At 42.6% G+C, this 21,140-nt stretch overlaps 1 protein-coding gene across 1 annotated transcript in view; it reads left to right on the top strand.

Annotated features, from left to right (window-relative positions):
* Positions 1-21,140, top strand: part of dpp6a (dipeptidyl-peptidase 6a) — a gene marked incomplete at both ends in the record, with an annotated part of 127,189 nt that overhangs the window by 86,409 nt on the left and 19,640 nt on the right. The window contains 5 exons of the mRNA XM_079181593.1: positions 1,074-1,172; positions 14,616-14,710; positions 15,189-15,263; positions 16,747-16,799; positions 17,703-17,784. Of these exons, the coding sequence (XP_079037719.1) occupies positions 1,074-1,172; positions 14,616-14,710; positions 15,189-15,263; positions 16,747-16,799; positions 17,703-17,784 (404 nt within the window). The remainder of the gene's footprint in view (positions 1-1,073; positions 1,173-14,615; positions 14,711-15,188; positions 15,264-16,746; positions 16,800-17,702; positions 17,785-21,140) is intronic.

The following is a 21,140-nucleotide window of genomic DNA, read 5'->3' as shown; positions in this document are numbered from 1 at the left end:
CTTTTTGAACCCAGTTCTAGAAAAAAAAAAGACTATTTGTTCGGCTTTGCTTGCAGCCAATCATCGCAAGCCTTCATTGATTTGACGCTCGGTGTGATCAGCAGCTACAACCCTTACGATCTGTAAAGTGGTGAAGTCAAGTGCGGTGTATTTGTCGGAGTTGGCAGTTCAGCTAGCCGAGATGCCAACAAAACTTTTGAAAGGATGCTACACTGGACTCCTGTGGCGTCTGATAGATCTCCATAGAGTACTTTATTTGATACCTTATTTTTACCAGCCACGGCAGTGGTGTGATCCCATTTCAAGACGCTCTCTAGTTTCTACTTCATTAGATATTCAATATCATGAGAGAACAAAAATGTATGATGTTGCAGCCAAAGGAAATGTTACCTCACATATAAAATGACAGCTGCAGCATGTGTGCTGGCAGGTTTAGCAGAGGTATGAAACATCACACGTTAGGATGAGAGTCCTGTAGCTAAAATATCACAGCTTTGATCCTCTTACCAACCAATGTCCATCAACTGCCATGTCTTGTCAATGTGTACCTGTGCAGGAGACAGTTAGCAACATGAAACGTCTGGCTCAGAATGCTCTTGTAAGATACATAGAAGCTCCTGGTTTATTGTCTTTGGCTTTTTTTGTCCTCCCACCGTGTATCTGGAGGTGAAACGAGTCATATTATGTATCAGGAGACGATATGATGAGCATTGATGGATGAAATTAAGCTGAAATGGATTGCGGGAGGCATCTGCTTTATATACGCTCGTTCTGGTCTGATGATCAGAAGCCGCTCTAGTCTTGATCAAAGCCCTGTGGGAGTTATGGCAATGCTTTGTTTCACTCCTGTATTTTACTGTCTCAGCTATTTTTTATTCTTAAAAAAATGAACCGTTCAAAAACAAACGTTGCTGAGATACGGTTGGTGATTAAAAAAGTGTCAAGAGGACATTATATATACAATATAAATACCCACAAGTGTAAGATGCTATGTAGTATTGTACTGTCACTTAATTGCTACACAAGTAGATGTTCTTTGTGTGAACGTTAACGCTGAGTTCGTTTCTTTGCAGGTGAAGATGACCAGCTGGCCCTCAAGAGCAAGGTGACTGTTGCAGACCTCTTTAGAAAAGAGTTCAAGGTTCACGACCCGAACGCCAAATGGATAAGCAGTAAGTAACCCCGTCATATGCACATTTTGATGAATTAGGATTTGATTTGAACACGTGCATCAAAATGTTGCTTTGAAATATTCGTGTTCACGCATCGCAAGAACAGACAGATGTTTTTCTCATCTATTGGCAATCGTTAGAAGAGAAGGGGATAATGGAAGTACTTGGTCTTCATGGAACCTTGTATTTCTCTTCTCGTTGATCAAATTCGTTGAAAGGGTAACCGGTAGTTTTTTATACTGGAAAACATTTTCCCATGTTTTTGTGTCTAAGTGACTAATGGAGAGAACATTTCTTTTTAAATTGGTCCAGTATTGAGGGAGAGCGCTGCAGTCGCAAAACAGGTTTGCAATGTTATCGCTTGAGGCAATTCTTCTCCGTCGATGTACGTCCACTGGAAGTGTTTTTGCTCCTGACAGGCTCAGTTTGTGTCTGACAACATTATGGACAGGAGAAATTAAAAACATATACTTACCTTTAGCTTGATCCAGTCTGTTTTTATTATGTTTCTTCAGAGACTTTTTTAGCTTTATAACAAATTACAAAAAAAAGAAAACGTGTATCACACCACATACTTTGCTAAAATTGTTTATTTCCATTGACTTCTTTTACACCATTTGTCCCTCCTCTGTCTTTGCAAGGCTGTGTGTTGCTGTATGTGTGTGTGTGTGTGTGTGTCCTTCCTGTCTATCATTACGCCAAACGATGTATTCCATATGCTCCAATAACTACCCAATTACCTGCAACCACCACCCCTCTCTTTTCTTTCTGTGATCAATGACAGTGTTGATGCTGCTTTTGTTACAATTCAACGCTTGTTTTTTTTTAGCAGCGCGTCTGCGACAGTACAAACACTGACAGCACCACAGGGAGACAATGAGATAAAATCATATACTTTATTTTTCTATCAAGGTAAAACAACGACTTGATGCAGCCGCACACGTCTCAGCGCGGCATTGAATAGAATGATCACAGCTCCAAGATGTGAGGGGATCTGTACAGCTGAAGGATTAATAAAGCGGATTTTGTCCTCTCTCGTGCACAACATAGCTGTCTCCTCCAATCACAGCATCTAAGATGGCTCGTAGAAGCGGCACAGCTGTTAAATCTCATATCCTTAAAAATGCAAAGCCTTCCCCTCGGTTATTGACTGTGATTAGAAAGCTGAAAACCCATATTTATTATATTAGTGACAGGAAGTCGGCATTACTCTGGATCTCAGATGATGGAGCTGGGTAACGGTCTGATTTCAGGGCGTGTGTTTGAGCTACAGGGTCCCCATGTGTGCTTCGGGATGAGACGTCTCTCGCGTGGCTGAATTGTCGCCGTTCCTATCTGTGACCCACAAAAAAATGCAAACAAATCCATCACACGCAAGTGAGCCTCGGTGAACATCCCTAACTGTGGTGGTATTGTACACATCTGGAAGGTAACAGCTGTTGTGTTCTCAGCGAAAGCTCAAACGAGGATCAGGAGCATATTTCTACTAGCGGTTGAATTATATGATCATTATCATGAACTGTGGGAATGTTTTACTTCCCTTAACCTGAAGCTGTTTTTATAAGAGGCTCTAAGAAAAGAGAGATGGTGTTGAGAAAGGCGGCTTTGTAATAATCCATATAGCAGCTGAAGCCGCCATGAAACAAGACGTGTCATTAGAAAGCAGTCCGCTCCTTCATCTCCTCCTTTTTGTGCTGTTGACAGTTCAATCCTCGATCTCGAGGTATTTTTAGTGTATCATTAGACGCTGCTGACAAAAAAAGGAGAGAAAGGGGGAGCGATCCATCAGCTGATTATTTCGACTTTTGTTAGTGTGTCATTTTTACCAGACCCGGTGCTCGACCAACCTGCATGCTTTCGGGGCTGTCTGTAGGATTTGCAGTAATGGGTGGTTGGGGACTGAAATTGAATTTTTTTTTAAACCTAATTTAGCCCAGTTTTATGTTTTTTCCTTCCCCTGCTGTCTCCACCTATCAATCAATTCCCTGGAGACAGACTGAATATAACCTCGAGAACCCTTAATGTTCACATATTGGCTATTTTTACCAGGAGAAATTGCTTCCTCATGTCTTGTCCAACAGCATTAACTTGGATATATTGTATTATTAGGTGCTCTTTAGCTGATGCTCACAATGGTTGCAGTCTGCGCAGTCAATGGATCATGATTTTAAAGGATCATTTGGCCCAAAACCTGGGTTTTATTTGAGTAGTTTTGGCTATCATTCTCTCACTGTCTATGATAACATTGTACTCACTAAGTTACTTGCAGAGATCTGGGTATACAGAAACATAATTTAATTGAAATCAGTGAAAGAAAGAAACAAGCTTATAGAAAAAGGGCAATATCTGGCCAGAATTTGAATTTAAAACAATTTATCAACAGAATGTGAAGATTACAGTGTTGACGTTATGTCAAAGAAGTCTATGTATTGTGTTGCACGTACTGTAAATCTACTGAGCATGCTAAAGACCTCCTGTCTCGTAATACAGATTAACCTCGAGAGCTGAGAGTCTCTGCGTTCAGTCCGTCCTCAGTCCAACATGAGAGGAAGAAGAAGTGCGCTGCGACTCGTGTTTTTTTTGCCGACCCTGCAAATAAGTTTGGCTGAGGTCGTGTTCGGACAAAAAGCATCACAGCATCTCTGGTCTGATAGCCCGTTTTACTGGGGGTTTGTTTAAAAGGGCAATGTTTAATATATGACTGAAGAGTTCCATGCTATACAGGCAGATACACGTAGACTGCAAGGCCCCACAGTGTTTTACGAGGTAGCCAGAGATTTAAATATAGTGATGGAAGGATTGTTGGTGTAAGCGCTTTAATACAGCTGACAGCTGGCCAGAGGGACAGCCAGAGCTCCCAAGTCAAGTTAGTCAACCTTGAATACGATGGCTGCTGGCTCCTACCTAAGGCCCACTCTGACTTCCCGTTGACCCAAACTTTACTGTAGTACAGTAAGTAACACAAATCTGCTATTTTTATTCACATATGCTGGTTAAATATTTTGGCAAACACAAGTTTGACTGCTTCCTTCCTTTATAAATAGCAAATGCCGTGTGTGTAGAGTCATGGTGCATTTAGGTGATTTACTGAAAACAGAACACCAGTGGTCTTATCTCCATATATACATCTGTGTACCTCAGTGCTTGGATCATTTTCATACATTCCAGTCTGACTTGTTCCCAGATCTCAGTCATTTCCTTGAGACTTCAGTGTTTCCAAAGCCAGTAGCATAGACAAGGCCACACAATGAATTCTGTGATATATCTGCATGAACTACTTCTCCCTGCACTCTGCATCAGTAGTCTGATCATGTACTGAGGCCACCGCTACAAGCCCCCCCCCCCCGTTAGGTAATTGCACACAGCTGATATCTCACATATGCCTGTTTTTTTTTTGTTTTTTTACTATTCCATCTGAATCGAACAGCATCACCATCATTCTCACACCACCAAGGTGAAGCCAGCCCTGTGGGACACAGTGCAGGCGCTCTGAGCAGCTGCTTGCCATTTTAATGGCCACGTTCCTCTTGTTTGCCCCTCCAGAATGCCTCTCGTCTCGTTGATGTTTGTCAAATATGATGGAGGGGGAGCCATTCGCAAAGCAAGTTGACCGATTGGGACTAGCTTAAAATGGGGGGGGGGGCTTGTGAATGTCATTGAGATTGAAGCCTAGCGATGTTTGTTATCTCCGTGTGTGTACACCAATGCGAGCATGTTGGGATCACCTTGTTTCTGAATGATGCACAACCTCTTCTCAACCTCATCTCTAATGTGTATGTAAAGCAGTCACTTTGGAGATGATTAGCCAGTTGTCTCACTCGCTTATTGACTTTTCATAGCTCTGCTCCTGTGACACAACATGAGTAATGATGTCAATGCCATTTGTTAATGGAGTTCTGCAGTTGATCTTTTTTCTTACCAATGAGACGTATCAAATTAGCCCACACACTCACTGTTAGCATCCAGTGTTCATTCAGTGTCACAGACAATCAGCTTTTGTAAAATGCAAACATTATATGAAGCAGGCGGTGCATACATCCCCGTTCGAGATGGCCCAGTTCTACAGAAAGAGTGAGCGGCGCTTAATCTGGGAGGGGGGGGGTGTCCTGGCACAGACTCGCATTTTGTCGTCCCTTTCAACCACCGGAGAGCAGCAGAAATGGTGCGACAACATTTCTTTTTATAGAATCAAGCTGTCACAATATACTGATGTTGTTGAGTGGTTTAATTCCCTGGGAGGAATAACAAACAAAAAAAAAACGGCATCTGATGCAGAGCCCAAGAGGAGAATTACGCGTCTGCTTCATTGTGTCTCATGGCAGATTCAGCAGTCTCCTTAGCTCCTTAGCTGCTAACCTCAAGGCGACATCTGAAGAGTTGAATGTCATCTTTGATCCAAGTTTTGGAGTAACCAAAATTGTAAAACAGCTATTTCAGTAATCTTTTGTCTGATTTAAGAATCTTGCTAAAATTAGAATACGTCTTTCTCTCAGCTAGACAGAGAAAATGAACCATGTGCCGCGTAGGAGGACTACAGTGGCAGACGCGAAAAACGTCAATGGCCCCGTCTCTAGTGCCAATGTTTGGTTTGTCCGTTCTGGGCTACCGAAGAAACATGCGATGCAACACAGCGGACTCTGTAGATATCAATGGCTCATTCCAAGGTGACTAAACACACTGATTACACACTAAAGAAAGTGTACTTATTAATGTTCAATCTCTGCCAATGTATAATATATATATATAATAATCTAACTAATTAAGGTTATTCTGTTAGTTGGCATGTGCGGTGTTTACAGCTGAATAATGTTTTTTATTTATTTATTTCATCTCTTGCCTGTTCCGTCTATTATGGCAGCAGTTGAAGTATTTCCATGCTTTTAGCAATATTCCACAGCCTGCCAGCTCAGTCCCAGAGCACCACAGTCCCACATTACTGTAACAAGCAAACCTGCCTAAAAAGCATCAACTGTGCTGTCTGTTTCTGCCTGCAGAGATGAGAAAAGACAGAGATGGTGTTAATTAACAACAAGAGTACACCACCACACACACACACACACAGAGAGAGAGAAAAACAGACACATGCTTGCACAAAGACACACGAAGGGGTAGTCATGTTTTGTAGCTGCAAATAGTGCAAAATACTTTATCCGCAGTCCTTGTTTGTGATATACTTGAGGTTTCCCAGTTCTATTAGCAGAGGCATCTGTGATGTTATGGCGTTAAATGCATGATGTAATGTTTCAGTATAGCTACCATTGTTTCGACAGACACGTCTCTACTGCAGCTGGATATCCAGTAAGCGTGTCTACAAGCCACATCCCTGTAATGCCGACTGCACTTGGCATTCACATCCAAGCCGTGAAATGGACTTACAATCCTTTGAATTCACTTTAGCAGTCTTAGCACTGAGAATTCCTAGCTTAGCTGTGTTTGTGTGACGCAGCAGAGAGGCTGTGAGCATCCCTTCACAGCAAGAGGCCTGCTGGATCATTTTGTTACAGCGATTCTACAAAAACATCCATTTCTTCTGTATGGATTGGGAATAAACTTTCAAATATATATATACTTTTTTATAGAGCCAAAGATTATACGTTCAGCACACTGTTGTGTCAAAGCTCCATTAACACAAAAGAACCACAAAACCACGTTTTACTTGCATTCACAAATATGAAACTTATAATATAAAAGATGCATATTGAGAACAGCATAAACAACTAGAAAGGTGAACTCAGTAGAGTCCAGACCTCCACCAGGTGTGTCTGCAATGACCACTGCTGTATTGAATGATGATTACACTCACCAAGCTGTCTGCTCAGCAATGTGTGTGTGTGTGTGTGTGAGCACTGGTGGTGTTGTTAGCGGTTAGCCAAACACATTGTCCGGCTGGCGGTCGGCGATGCTTTTACTCGTGCTACCGCTAGTGGCCTCTTCTGGCCGGAGGCCGGTTAAGAGTGGTCAGTGAGGAGTCAGCAGTCAATGAGCAAATGTAAGTCACTGCAACCACAGGAGGTCCAAGAGCATGCATCAATCACTGGCCACCCGAAGGGAGCCAGACTAGCCGTGGACAGACACAGAGGTGCACGCTCACTCACGAATACACACGCTGGCAGTCGCTTGATCCTCTTGGTTGGGATAATAGGTAAACCAAAAAGAGAAAGGAAACGTTTTCAAAACAGGAAATTAAAGAGTTACATTCAATTAAATTTGACAAAGATAAACTAGATATGTACATACTAAATATAAGACATTAATTCAATCTAGGAATAGGAACACATCACAGATCGGCCTTATAAATAAACCCCGCCTGTTTCCCTCTTCCCCTCACCATTAGATAAATGAAACGGTGCATAAGTACAGGCTACAGCTCAGGAACTGCTTATCATAAGGTGTGATATTAGGGTTTGCCAAATTGCATCATCAATTATCCTTTAAGATATATCTTTCTAATTATACTGATTAGATATTACGCAGCCACACCTTGGAGTTAAGAACGGTTGTTTCTTTCCATTTGTTCGGGAATGATGAATGATTATTACAAATAACTGAAATATGGAATGGTTTGACCAGTGAGGCTTCTCCCTGGAGAGCTTGCATAATTAGACTCGAGCCGTGTTTCCTGTTGGTCAAAATAAGAGAGTCTGATCCCTGCTGTGATGTTAAATGTCATGATTATTCTGGTTTTAATTGATATCTTACGGGCACTAGCTTCCCTAATGAACTTACTTACTATGAGCAGGAGCAGGTCTTTTCAAGTTAGGTGTGCAAGCACAAGGAAACACACCACGGCGACACTAACGCACAAAGAAAGGACGGAGCAAGAGCACATGCGGACTGAATCAAGTATAGCAACGGAGATTGTGGATTTATGAGGAGAATATGATCAGCTGGCAGACACTGATGAAATGACTGTCACCTTTAGAAGCAATGAGTCAAATCAACGATGACACAATGACTTAAGGATTAATAGCAAATTGAGGTTACAGGTCATAAATAAAGCACATGGGGTTTTCAGCTAGTTGATGGGGGGGGGGCAGGTTTCTGAGAACACTTGCGTGCTCCCTTGGGAGTCATCCTGGAAGGAACACGGCGTTAGATGAGCACGGTGAGTTTCTGAGGACTTAATGTTTAGCACATGATCTACTCAACTGCTTTCAGGGGTAATAGACTTACAGGGATTTGTTCTGGGACAGGTGGGCTCCGATCTTGAGGTTGTGACTCATTTTAAGCATGATCCTATTGTCATAATATGCTATTTGTGACCAATTGGGAAGTCCAGATGAGCAAACTAATGTTTCTGGCTTGGGGCCATGGGGCCCTGGATATAGCCATGGTGTTATCACAGGAGGTTAAAAGGGATTCTTCTCTGATGGCTGGATTATGGACCTTTACAGCAACCTCTCGCCTGGACCTCGCTGCCTCCCCGGGGCCGTGGACGTAGTTGTTGCTGGCTCTCTGCGTTGTTTACGCCTGGTCAAGTGACGATCAATCATTTTGTGTTATGTTGTCCTATACTTGAATTCAGAGGATGCAATATAAAAAAAACAAGCTGACCTATGAGCATGGCTTTATGTCAAACAGGATTTTATCTGCAAATTCTGTGTCATGGTGTGCTCTGCAGTCCACAATAAAGAGTGGATTTGAAGGTTTCGGTGGCATTCTTTTTACTTTAGGAGGGTGGAACATCAAAGATATTTCAGTCATCTTTATTAAAGAGGCATTCTAAGTGTGATGGAGGTATGTCAATAGTTTGCTCTTTTAAGAATAGAATTTAGCTTGGACCCCTGATGCCTTCAGGCATGGAACGTCTAAATATACCAAATAATGAGATAGAGAAAAACATTATCTATATTTGAGAAGCTAAACAGCGTGAAACAGAAATGGCTGTGCAATGTGCCATGTTTTTTTTTTTCCAACCTTAATGGTGAACTGGGAAGCAGGAGAGGCAGTGAGTAATGAAACCAGCAGGCACCCGCTGATTGGCATTCCTGATAAACATAAATGACTTCCACTGTGAAAACCGGCCAGCAGCAAGTTGGCAGCAGCCCTGGGTGGTTTGTCAGCAGGTTCATGCTTGAAATGTTCCTCTCATTTCTTTGCTCTGCCATTCATCTATTTGCGTGCCCATTCATCAAGTTGCACAAAAATAATATTCAAATCTTGTGGTGTTGCCAGTACAGCAGAAATAAACACACACACGGTATTATGTGTAATTCCCTTTCAAGAACCATCCACGAATGAAACTGAATTACTAGAAATATATAAGGGGGAGCTTTTTAATTAAAATACCTATTGAATTTTTTATGAACCTATATTTCACAGCAAATCCAAGCCAATGGGTGGCAAAGATTTAAGACTGTGTTACCGCATTGGAGACTTCATTTTGTTTAGCCACAGACAGACACCATAATTCTTCCCCTTTTATAAGACCAGTCCTCATCTGGAGCCTTGAGAACAGACCAATGACCCGTCACCGACCAGAATAATCCTGAGTTTCATGGTCCTCTATACAACATTAAGAGCATTAACATAGCAGCAGTCAATTAGTTTCAATGTAAAGATATAGTGGAGTAACGTCTACCTGAGCAGAGAATGAAGTCTGCGTGTGTTGTTATCCGAGATTCTCTGTGCTTCGTTTACACAGCCGGGTCGGCCTTTTAGTGCGTGTTTAGTGCATGAGAGCGTGTCCCACTGACGCGGAAGGGTACAGCGTACGGTGACCAGACACCCCGGTTTCTACCCAACCCAATATAAACCATAAGAAAATGTCTCTACGTCTCAGATAAATACTGTTGTCAGCACTGTTGCCGTTGTCATCACTGTTCAGCGCTGTTAGAAGCATAATTTTTCTATTACCGGTTTCTATTTTCATGCAAAAGATGAGAGGACATTTCCAAGTAATCTGCTCCATCAGTCTACATTTTAGACATGATGATTGTTTACGCCGAAGGAGAATGATATTCTGTGAGACAAAGAAACAACCACAACACTTTCCTCTTCTTTGCTAATCCAACCGATCAGCCGCTTCATTTTTCTATTAGAAAGTACCTGTTGAGGACTCTCCCAGTGCTCCGGTGGAGTGTTTTTAACCATCTCAACAGGAACTAAAGACACTCAGGAGAACACTGACTGCGTTGAATGATGTGACCACAGTTGTGCCTTCAAGAACGGGTTGAGTGGGAATGGTTAAGGAGGAATGAGAAGACAGTAGAATGAGCAACTTTGTAAAACTGTCACCGTGCAGTAGAATTCCACTTCAAGAAGCTGGAGTGGATTTCCTTGAAGTGGTAGCCGATGATGCAAAAAGGCTTGGTTGCAGCATTAATGAGGCCTACTGTACCATGAAACCGTTCAGGTATAGAATAACATTACATCCGTTGGAATTTAAAAAATTGGATGTGGTTTCATGATTAAACTAAATGTTGATCTGGCACGCTGATTAACAATAAAATAGCACTACAAAACATCTAAAAGGTTGCCCAGCCCTGCTATGACACATCCATTTACGAACTTCACACAACTCGTACAGTGAAACAATTCTAATTCATCCAGGCGTCTGCTCTTTTCCACGATCAGTCAGACGATCAGTCAGATTTCCGAAAAAATAACCAAAAGGGTGAGCCAAACCTAACGAGAATGGTCAAATTGTTACGCAAACTTTTTGCAGTGAATCACAATTCACATATCAACCTCCTAGTTTCAATTATTATTTTTGTCATATCTTTCCACGCACACGGAATCTGGCTAAACCGTTGGTCATGTATATAGTTGTTTGTTATGTCATGGATATGGATTTATAAGACACCAAAATGCCAGTGCAGCGGTGGAGGAGTCGGATCAGAGCATGGCTTTTACCCGCTCCTCATCTCTGCTTGAGGCTAACGCAAGGCTACATTTGCAGCTACTAGCATAACACACGTAGATGGTTTTTTTTGTTACTGTCCATTGTAAAGTTGACAATGTTATAGGAGTGCAATCAAATATTGGTGTTTTTTTTACCAAAAGGTGAGCCATTTCAAACAGAGATCTGCTTTTATACACTGTCAATGTTGTTTTTCTTCTAATAAACTATAATCATAATGTAGGCTTGGCTTCTTAACAGCCTTATTTCAGGATCTGGCTGCTCATGTTTCTTGATACGTTCCACAGATAAAAGGCTGTTTCATAAATATTCTTCATTTTTTATTCCGTCTCTCTTTCTTAGTCTCATTCGAGTGTGTCGCCTCGTATCTCTGCCTCCCACTCTTCCCTCTTCCTGGTGCTCCCTCTGCCTCCCACTCTTCCCTCTTCCTTGTGCTCCCTCTGCCTCCCTGGAGTGAGGCTGGGTTAGGGCTGTGCCCAGGGCAGGAGGCTGTATTAATAAGACATACTGCCGTGGAAAGGTATAGATCAGAGCAGAAAACAGCGCCCTGGGCTAATGCACAGCGAGTTAAAGCAGAGGGGAAAGAAAAAGAGAGAGTGCTAGAAAGAGATAGATTGAAGGGAAGACATAATGCCTAGGGTACTGTGAAAGGATAGATGGCTCTCGGTCTTTGAAAGAGCAGAAAACAAAGAGTTGGAGAGGTAAAGGAGGGATGATAAGGTCTAAAATGATGAACTCAGCAGGAGGCATACAGTATAAAGGGGCAGCGATGGGAAGGGTTTGAGAGATCTGATGTGTCTTGGGGCGTGTGGATAAAGGAGATCAGCGATTCAGTGAGGAATAAAGATGAAAAAAAAAGGGTGCCCTAAAGAGATGCAAGTCTCTGAGTTTAAATTGAAGCCTGACTATGAAAACAGAGCGAGTCACGAAGCAAGATAAAGTCCAGTCAATCTCTTTAGACCACCGATTTGTCACCATGGTGTCTTTCTTTTTAAGCATTCAAGCCCCATCGTCCGCGATATAAAAGTAGAACGTTTATCAAGATGCCAAACGGAGTCAAACTAAGATAATGGAGCATGTTTAAAGAAAGGCAATCTTTTATTTATCACCTGAGGACTCCGTTTTATACCCTTGTTAGTATGCCGATGGTTTTGAACAAGTAGACAATAGCTGTTGAGGGGGCGTTTGGCTACGCCAATCTAAAATGTCTGAAACTGCTCTTCCCAACACGTTCTGAATTAAAGCCATTGTGATGGTAATTTTGTCACCTCTAATGGTCAATTAGATATGCAAGCAGATAGAAAGCACTCTGCATAACAATCTCTGGGTTCTAATTACCTCGCCAAATGGAGTGGTTGCTCATGCGCCTATGGATCACAAAAGCAATAAGACAGAGGAGCACAGAGAGATTGAAGGTGAAAGGGGGCAGCTGCTGTATTAAACTTATCCTTCCCTGATAAAAGCCTGATGGATGAGAAGCTGTATGAACTTTCATACATCTTTCAAGTAATGGCTCCCTTCAAGGGTTTTCTCCAGTGGCCTGAACTCACTGTGTTTGTGCTGGAAGCTTTTGTATTCAGGCATATTGAAAGCTGTGCGTTGGCGGATAGGTCAGATTCTCGAGCACTGTTGTTAAACGTAGCGTTTACCTTTGTGCAAAAATGTCACTCTCACATTCCGTGCAACATGCGAAGGACTATATAGTCTTACTAAAGACCTTCCTCAATTCTCTTCCTATTATAACTAACCTGTCGTCACTCTCAACTCCTTAAATACCATTGTTTGGTAAGTGGCCCACGGCGACTGATGCTGACAACCTGTTATTTGAGCGCCACAACCACCGGGAGATTAAAAAAAACCCCGCGAGCAACAGTTAGCAACTAACCACAGCAACCGAAAATGGCTGAAAATTTGGGAAACAACAAGGTCCAGAAGCTCCGTACTCACCGAGTAGAGGACCTTAACAAGTTGCTGCCCGATGCTGATGTTATTCGTCACAATAGACCCCAGACGCTGTTGTGTTAAACGCCACGCCCGAGTTTGCTCCCGTGATGCTGGCTGAAATCACGCTGTGGGGCGGCAAGATGCAACCGTGGTTTGGTTCAGTGTGAAAAAGCAACGCCGGCGTAATGGTGGGTCTTCTTCTTGGCAGTATTGAAAGATCTCTATTTGCCTAAACCAAAGCAATTAGTTGTGCATGAGTAAAACTACGTTGGAAGTTTATTTTGAAAAAGATACTATGCGTGCAACGAGTGGAAACTGACCCGCCGTCCCTGTTTTGTCCAAAACTAATGCTAGAAGGGGGCTAATACCTGGAGCGACATAGTTTGAAGTGTAGGGACCCTGACCAAGTGACGATATTTGATCATTTGGGAGTGAGAATGTGTTCAATTATTGATTGGGTCCTACATGAACACGCCTAACATCCTACTCTTCCAACTGCTTCCAAGTGGGCGGGTTCGTTTGAAAAATGGTGATGTCATGTGATTCCATGCACCAATCAGGATTTCGCATTATTTTTATTTATTTTTTCTCTCACTCTCTTTAAAACAAACTAGTGTCTTCTGAGAGAGAAGTATAAGTCATGTTGGATGTTTAGTGACAGTTAACATTCCACCCGGCAGCCTGACCTGCAGCTGCAATTGTGTTTTGGAAGCTGAAAGTGTTCGATCACACGACGCCTCTTACTGGCCAGACGGTTTTAATTGACTTGGGAGCACTTGATTTGACAAACCTTCACACATAACAAGGCTGTATAATTGCAACCGATAAAGTTTGATACATTGCTGAAGCCCAAATTGTGATCACAATCATTATACGAGCAACTGCACAGCCTTGCTATCCAAGCCCTGCTTCAATATTTAAATCCACCAAACTGGTGACTCATTCTTTTTTTGTTGCACTTGTTGATAAAAGCTCCACTTTTCAGGTTGCTGATTAATTAATAAGACCCTCCAACAATCTAATTTCATATGCTTTTTGTATTAAAAAAGGTGATGAATTGAAGCGTTGAAATTGAATTATGTCGTCAATGCTCAACAATAATGACTTCATTAAGATCGGCTTTTTCTATCAAGCGTGCAGTTATTTAACATTTTCGAAGGGTTACTTCCGAGTTTTGAAATCTCAAATCTTTTGAAATTTCTAGCACTACTTCTTGCACAGAATACTTGACAATTAGACAAACTAGACAATTGAAATGCCTGGTTTACTTCTGACATATTGGACATCATTGATCTTTCGCTCGCTCTCTCTGATGTCACTGCTGTAAGGTCTTTTGTTCTCCACCTGTGGAGTGTCACATTTTACAGGATTTGTACATAAAGAGATTCATTACTGCTCCTCTTGTGTTCTGACTTTAACAAGTCAGTGAATGTATCTGCCCATTTGTCTGACACACAAATAATTTGAGGTTAATGTCTTTTGGTGGTCTGATTTTGAACGGGCAGTATAATTATATATGTTTGTGTGTTCATGAGGGTAATCTTGTTGAATTTCTCCAGACTTTTAGAGACGCTATTACACGACACATTAAGGAACATCTGAAATGGAATGCTCTGTTTCTCTCCCTTTCCTTGCAGGTAATGAGCTCTTATACCGTAATCGTGAAGGCGACGTCGTCAAGTTCAACGTCGACACTGACGAAAAGACCGTCTTGGTGCATAACAAGAAGTTTGTAAGTCTTTTGTCATCGTGTCTTCTCTCTTTACTTTCTCTCAATCACAGGACTAAAGAACTGACCATGGTTGCCCATGAATTAGATTAAAACTTTTCTTATAGTGTCAGCAAATCAAAGCACCCAAAGCTCTTTTTTTTATTACAAAGCTTAATCAAATGATCCACTATTGCTCTGGAATGTGAACTGCATAGTTAAAACCCAGGGCATGGTTATGTGGGGGTAACGTTGAGATGGAAATGGAGACGTAGCATCAGTGCTGAGGCGGCCCTGGGTGACGACACACAACATTATGTCCGCCATCAAATTGCCAAGCCCTAGTGCAAAGATTAATGCAACTCCCATTTGCTTCAGGAGCCGAGCAATCCGTCAAACGCAGTCATTTAAGCACTAGTTTAATGAAAAAATACCACGCATGGTTAAAGGTCTCATCTTTTTATCTTTTTTCCCTCTGCTTACATCTGCCTTTGCTTCTCAGGAAATGTACAAAGCCAGCAAGTACGAGGTGTCTCCTGACATGAAGCATGTGCTGCTGGCCTACAACGTTGCACCGGTGAGCTTCTCATTTGTTTGCTTGTTTTTTGAATTAGCAAACTGACAGCCAAATATGTCAGCAGCCTCCACCGTGGGGTGAGGGCTGGGGGGGGGGTGTATGCTCACATATAGTGCATCAAAGGCAAGGGGAGAAAGGAGGGGAGGGGGGGGGGGGAGAAAGTAATCATGGCGGGTTGTGAAGGCCTGTCGCACACCGCTGCCTGTCAGCGATTGCGGCGGAGGCCAGCACAGCCGAGCGGAACTGTAGCGAGGGAGGCAGGAACACAAACAAACCCCTCGGCGCTGCAACGGCCTTGCAGGGAGGGAGACGAGGGCGACGGGAGGCACAGGAAGCGTTGGCTGGGAATTTGTTATTTCTGGGCAATTCTGAATAAAGTGTCCCATGACTACATGAGCTCTGCCAACGCCCTGATATGCATCAAAGCGTTGCAGCTCCCACTATAGGTAGATAAGATAGAATCATTTTGTGTTTGATGTGTTTACTTCATTCTGCTTCGCCACTGAGTCACTACGGAGAGTTTGTGCCTGTTGTTGGCGAGTGAAAGATGCTGGGAGGGGTATAACCTTGTGTTATTGCCTGAGATGAACGGAACATATTACGACGCTCTAGAGATGCCGAGTGTGTTTCGCTGCATTTGTTTGCATTTATTATTCCATCTAAACCTCCCATCGCCTTGATAGATGACAGTCGTTCCTGCTTTACGCTCACATAATGCACACTCACGCACACCTCATCTCTATAACATGTGGTTGGGGTCACGGGTGTTCATAGTCAACAGCGGCTGCATACTAATACACAAACAAACCGTCCTCCATTTCAGTGTGAATGTGTCTCTAGTTGGCAGTGAGTTAATACATGCCAGCATTTGTGGCATAAAGAAGGTTAATTGAATACATTGCAACATGCAATTACTGTGGAAAAACATCTATCGGGGAATGTTCATAAAAACATAAGATTTCAAAGATGAAAGTTGAGTGTTCGCCATCTTTCCAGGTTTTTAATAGTCCGGAGCAGCTTCTAATTAAATAGAAGAGCGACAAATGTGGTGATGTGAAGAGTAACTTTACAGCAGGTCGCAAAAACAACGTGCTCTGACCTCTCTGGTTGAAAGTGGCAAGGCTCTTTAAAGTAGCAGTGATGTCACGGTGTACTGACACACCCTAGAGTACAACTGTGCATCGATGCAGCACGGTGACTCATTAAACCACTAGATGTTCTAGATTTCATGGCAGAGCTAAAGATGTTGAAAGTATTCCCATTTTCTTTTGTTTATTTCATTATTGTCAACTTCTAACAATGTTTTCCCCATTCTACAAACTTCATTTTCACAGAGCTATTTATTAAGTCTGACATCCACATAGATTTCTGTAAAATAACAGAAAAAATAATTCAGTTTAAAGGTTGCCTGCGCTCTGCATATGCAACCTGTTTCGCGTGAAGTGATCTGACATGAATCCTTTCCTGCCACCTGTTCTTCCAGGTGTACCAGCACTCCTACACGGCCTTCTACATCATCTGCAGTCTGGATACTCCGTAAGTAGGCGTCAAGCCTGCGTGTTTCCATTGATATTGAATTTCCTTATCTTGTCTAATAATGCCTCACCTGACCTTGCTGCCTGTGAGCTCTGAGAGCAACTCACTCCCACCTGTTTTAACAATTTCCCTCCTACAAAGCACCTGCGACATCAACTAAACAGTTTACTTCCAATTCCCTACCACTCTGTGAGGTGAGAGGGTTGATAAGTAATGTCTGACCTCAAATGGCAGGTGGCAAAGGGTTTGCTGTGGCATCTAGGTCTTACAGCTGGCCAGTTAAAATGCCTGGAGGAAGGAACATGCATTACTGAAGCATAACAAGTCTTTGCTACAATTTCACCTCTATGATCTTCATTCCTTTTTGTTAAAAACACATGAAAACGTAGCTGAAAATGTTCATTTTCACTCCTGACAAGCAATACAAAATCAGGACACACATTTGCAAGAAGCCAGAACGTATAGCACTTAATCAGCTGGTAGTGATTATGTTGTGTTATGACACCTCTCTTATTTACCATTTAAATTACATCCACAGCAGGTCACAGTTTTACAGCACTGTCAGGAGCTCTCTCACTCAAGTCCATTTGTGTGCTTCCACCTAGTGGTGATGTGCAAACAAATAGACCTCAGCTAATGACCTCATTCATTCTCAGCTTGAGACAAAGACATAGATGCAGCGGCACCTCTAACTCTGCAGTCTGCACTGCGCAGCACTTTTCCCAATAAGGAGAGGAGACACTGTTATAGAGCGCCGGTATTTATGGATACACTTAAACCTTTGTTCTCAGATGTGCTACACTTGTTCTTCTCCCCCAGCAGCGCTGGGAGCAGACACTCACTGTGTGTATGTGTCTGCACTTCTGTCTGATAGCGTTGTTTCCTCTTGTCTGTGCACCCCAGGGCGACGTGGAACTTGAACCCTCCAGAGGTCAGAAATGCTCAGCTGCAGTACGCGGGCTGGGGACCCCAGGACCAGCAACTGGTAAGAACTGCAATATCCATGAAGTCCCTTGGCTCACCTCTGCCTGCTGACCAATGATGGGTTCAAACCATCCGTACTGTCTAACATGTAGCTATTGAAACTTGTCTTTCTGTGGATTATAAGTACACACTGGATTAACAAACTGCTAGCATGCAGTGTCTGTTAATGTTGCTTTATAAAGGTAATGGAAGATAGTATAAAATGAGTTAAGGGGATTTATAGCAGCCCCCTAATGGGAGGAGTTGGAGTGAGTGATGAACGGGGTGTAAAAGGTACTCTCCTATGTTTAAACCTGCATTCATTGTTTGTTTTTGTTTTTTTTGGCTACTTGGAGGAAGCACAACATTGACAAATCATTGCTTATGGAGTTGATATGGCATATGTGTCGACCATGAAATTAAAACACTAAGCAGAGAGCAGCTAAAACACTCTGTAGTACTGAGGGGAACTGCAGAGTGGTAATTCTCTGTGGATTCACCGCCAAGTCTGACACTTTTGACATACATGTAGTCCTTTAATTTATTGTTAAGATGAAAACAGGGTGATTAGAGCAGCTTTTATGTTACTTCTTTGGCAATCCTGTGCAGATGCCAATGCCGATCTTTCTACAGATGGTGATTCCTTTGACGGATGCAGCCCATGAAGGTGGGTCAAGCACATAAAACAAAATTAATGGTGCATTCAAGTGTCCCTTGTCAAATTACAAAGTCAGATAGTTCAGGAAATTAACCTTAAACGGCCGAGTAAGTTCCATCGCACCTGAGGTCACAGTCGGAGTTGTGACATTTCACTTACACACACAATTGACAACCGGCAAACGGGGAATCGGTTTAATGGGAAATGTGATCATATAACGTTTATTTGTAACACCCTCTGGTTCACGAGATAGCCAGGCTGCTCAGAAGAATAAACGGTGACGTTAATGCCTTGACTTCCATCATTTACATCCTCCAGTGACGTTCCCATCGGTCCACTTCATGTGACAGATGTACTAGGTTATTGATGACCCCCTGAACACAAAAACCTGACACACACGAAATGTTTACGTTACATTCTCTGCCTTTACAAGCTCACCAGCATTACCTAAGAGCTCCATTACATAAACCAATTGACAAGTTCACAAATAATTATGGGATACCTGAGGGCTGCAAAGACTTCAAATATTGTGTCCTCTAAATTTGGTGGAAAGACCGCTGTGTTTCTGTCCATTTGGAAGAAAATGTGATGTGGGACAGGCTTTCTGGGCCCTTTAGGACAAATTCGCACCAGATATACGAAGGAAACTTTAGAGGATCCAGCCTCCAAATCAGGACTCAGGGGTGACCTTCACATTTCAGAGGCAGCATTTTCCTCACGTCAATGGTATGGTATGCGTTTGTCCTTGAAAGCAGCACACGAAAAAATAATTTGTCCCTCAAATCATCCCAACGATTCACCGAGATTTCACAGTGAACACATTTCAAGTTAAACACCATTGTTCACCATCACAAGACGCAATGGTCCTTTGCAAGTCTTCCGAGATGAGTCATTTTCCGCCTCCATCATCACAGTCCAACTTGTCAGAGCATTAATGAGCTCCAGTCTGTTGGTTTGCAGGGCAGACAGAATGTAAGTGATAACATTCTGCAGCACAATGCTATTAATTACCTGTTATCTCCTCAGTGGATTAATTAACACAGTCGCTAGACTGATATAGCCTCAAGTTTCCCACCATTAGTCATGAAGTGGTTTTACTTCCATCAGGCGAATTATGTTGGCGTGAAACTGAGCAGCAGCTGGTTTCCCTGAAGGTTCAGATGTCCTCTGTTGGAGAGGTGGAGGTTGAAGTGAGAGAAGTCCGTCAGCTAAAACAAGCTAACGTGTGCAAGCCAAGGCATGTACTGTCATGTTTGGACATCTAATATACATGAATCAGCCCACCTGCTATCCTGTTCCCAAATCCCTTATGTATGTAATTAAATATCATGTACTTTCCAATAGAGGATGAGCCCATATTTACACTCCCAAACATAGCTGTCCAGCCACATGTTAAGCTATTTCCACACTAAAAAGTCAGTGTATTTCTGTAAATCAGTGGCATCTCAATTTTGCAGAGGCGTGTATCTGCACAAAGAAGTTGCGTACATTTTGTTTGTTTTTGTGGGAAGCAAATCCTCCTGTGAATGGAGGAGAGACTGTTCTCTGTAGGCAGCTAATCTTCTACACACAAGTGTGTGTGTGTGTGTGTGAAAGAGACTGAGAGAAAAACAGACAAACTGTAAGACTACCTTTTGTCCAGAGTATGGATCAACTTCCTATAATGCATTTTGGTCGAACGTTTCTTCCGACCTTCCCCACTTTTACTACACTCAAATCTTTCAAACTCCATATTACCACTTTATGCTAAATAAGCCTAATGCCTGAAACACACCAAGCAAGTGTGGCTCGCTGCCATAATGATGTTTTTCTCTGCAGCCAGGAAGCGTGTTCATCTGTTTCAGAGGGGAAGAAGTTCTTTGTAACAGAGGCCAACATGTCACAGGAGTCCGTTTACTGATTGGCTGCTGGTATCCTCCGACCGCAATTTACGGCCGAGAGTTAAATGAATCCCCAACATTTAGTTTGGCCGCACCTCGCCACAGAATGAAAGAGCTGCAGCGCTGAGCGGCCGTAGCTTTTTATTTTAATTGCACGTCGCCTCGCCGCAGGCCACTCTGCACCACTGCTCTGGTGCCTTTTAGGTGCCAGAGTACACCGCCATTTAAGTGGCTTTGTGAGGCTGCACTCAAGCTAAATGCTGACTTCGGCCTCTGACCAACTCACAATGAAAGTGTGAGCAAACTGAGATTATGTGTACCATGTTCATGGTCTTAGTTTAGCATTTCGGCATGCAAACTAAATAGCATGAAACACAGCTGAGGCTGCTAGGAATGTAATCAGCTTTGCAGATATTTGTTCAAAAAATTTAGCCCCTTCACTCCACTTGAGAACACTTTAATAGGTTTAATATGTTGCTGAAACCTTCACGTTTCTTTTAATGTGTCAAATTTACATTCTCCTACCCAAGCAGCACCATCATTTCATCGGTAAAGAAGTGTAAAATAACAGGTCTCAGCAGCACAGCAGTGTCCTCACCAGCCCAAAGACCCAATTTCGTCCAAATATTCTCGCTGAGGATTAATGTGGATCCCAGCCATCATTGGCTGAGTTCTACCTTCCTTCAGAGAACAGGGCCAGGTCTTCTCTCTGTGCTGTGGCCTACATTAGCTTCTATACAGGGACTCCATCTGCTCCGAAGTGACACCAAACCACGTGGGCCCCCAGCTCAAAACTCCTCAAGAAAAACTAATTGTGACAGATTCTGTGTTACCTTTTTA

The sequence above is a fragment of the Pholis gunnellus genome, assembly GCF_910591455.1.
Source record: "Pholis gunnellus genome assembly, chromosome: 20".
Classification (NCBI taxonomy): Eukaryota; Metazoa; Chordata; class Actinopteri; order Perciformes; family Pholidae; genus Pholis; species Pholis gunnellus.
The sequence above is the reverse complement of the archived record's forward strand: the minus strand, read 5'-3'. Positions and strand labels throughout refer to the sequence as shown.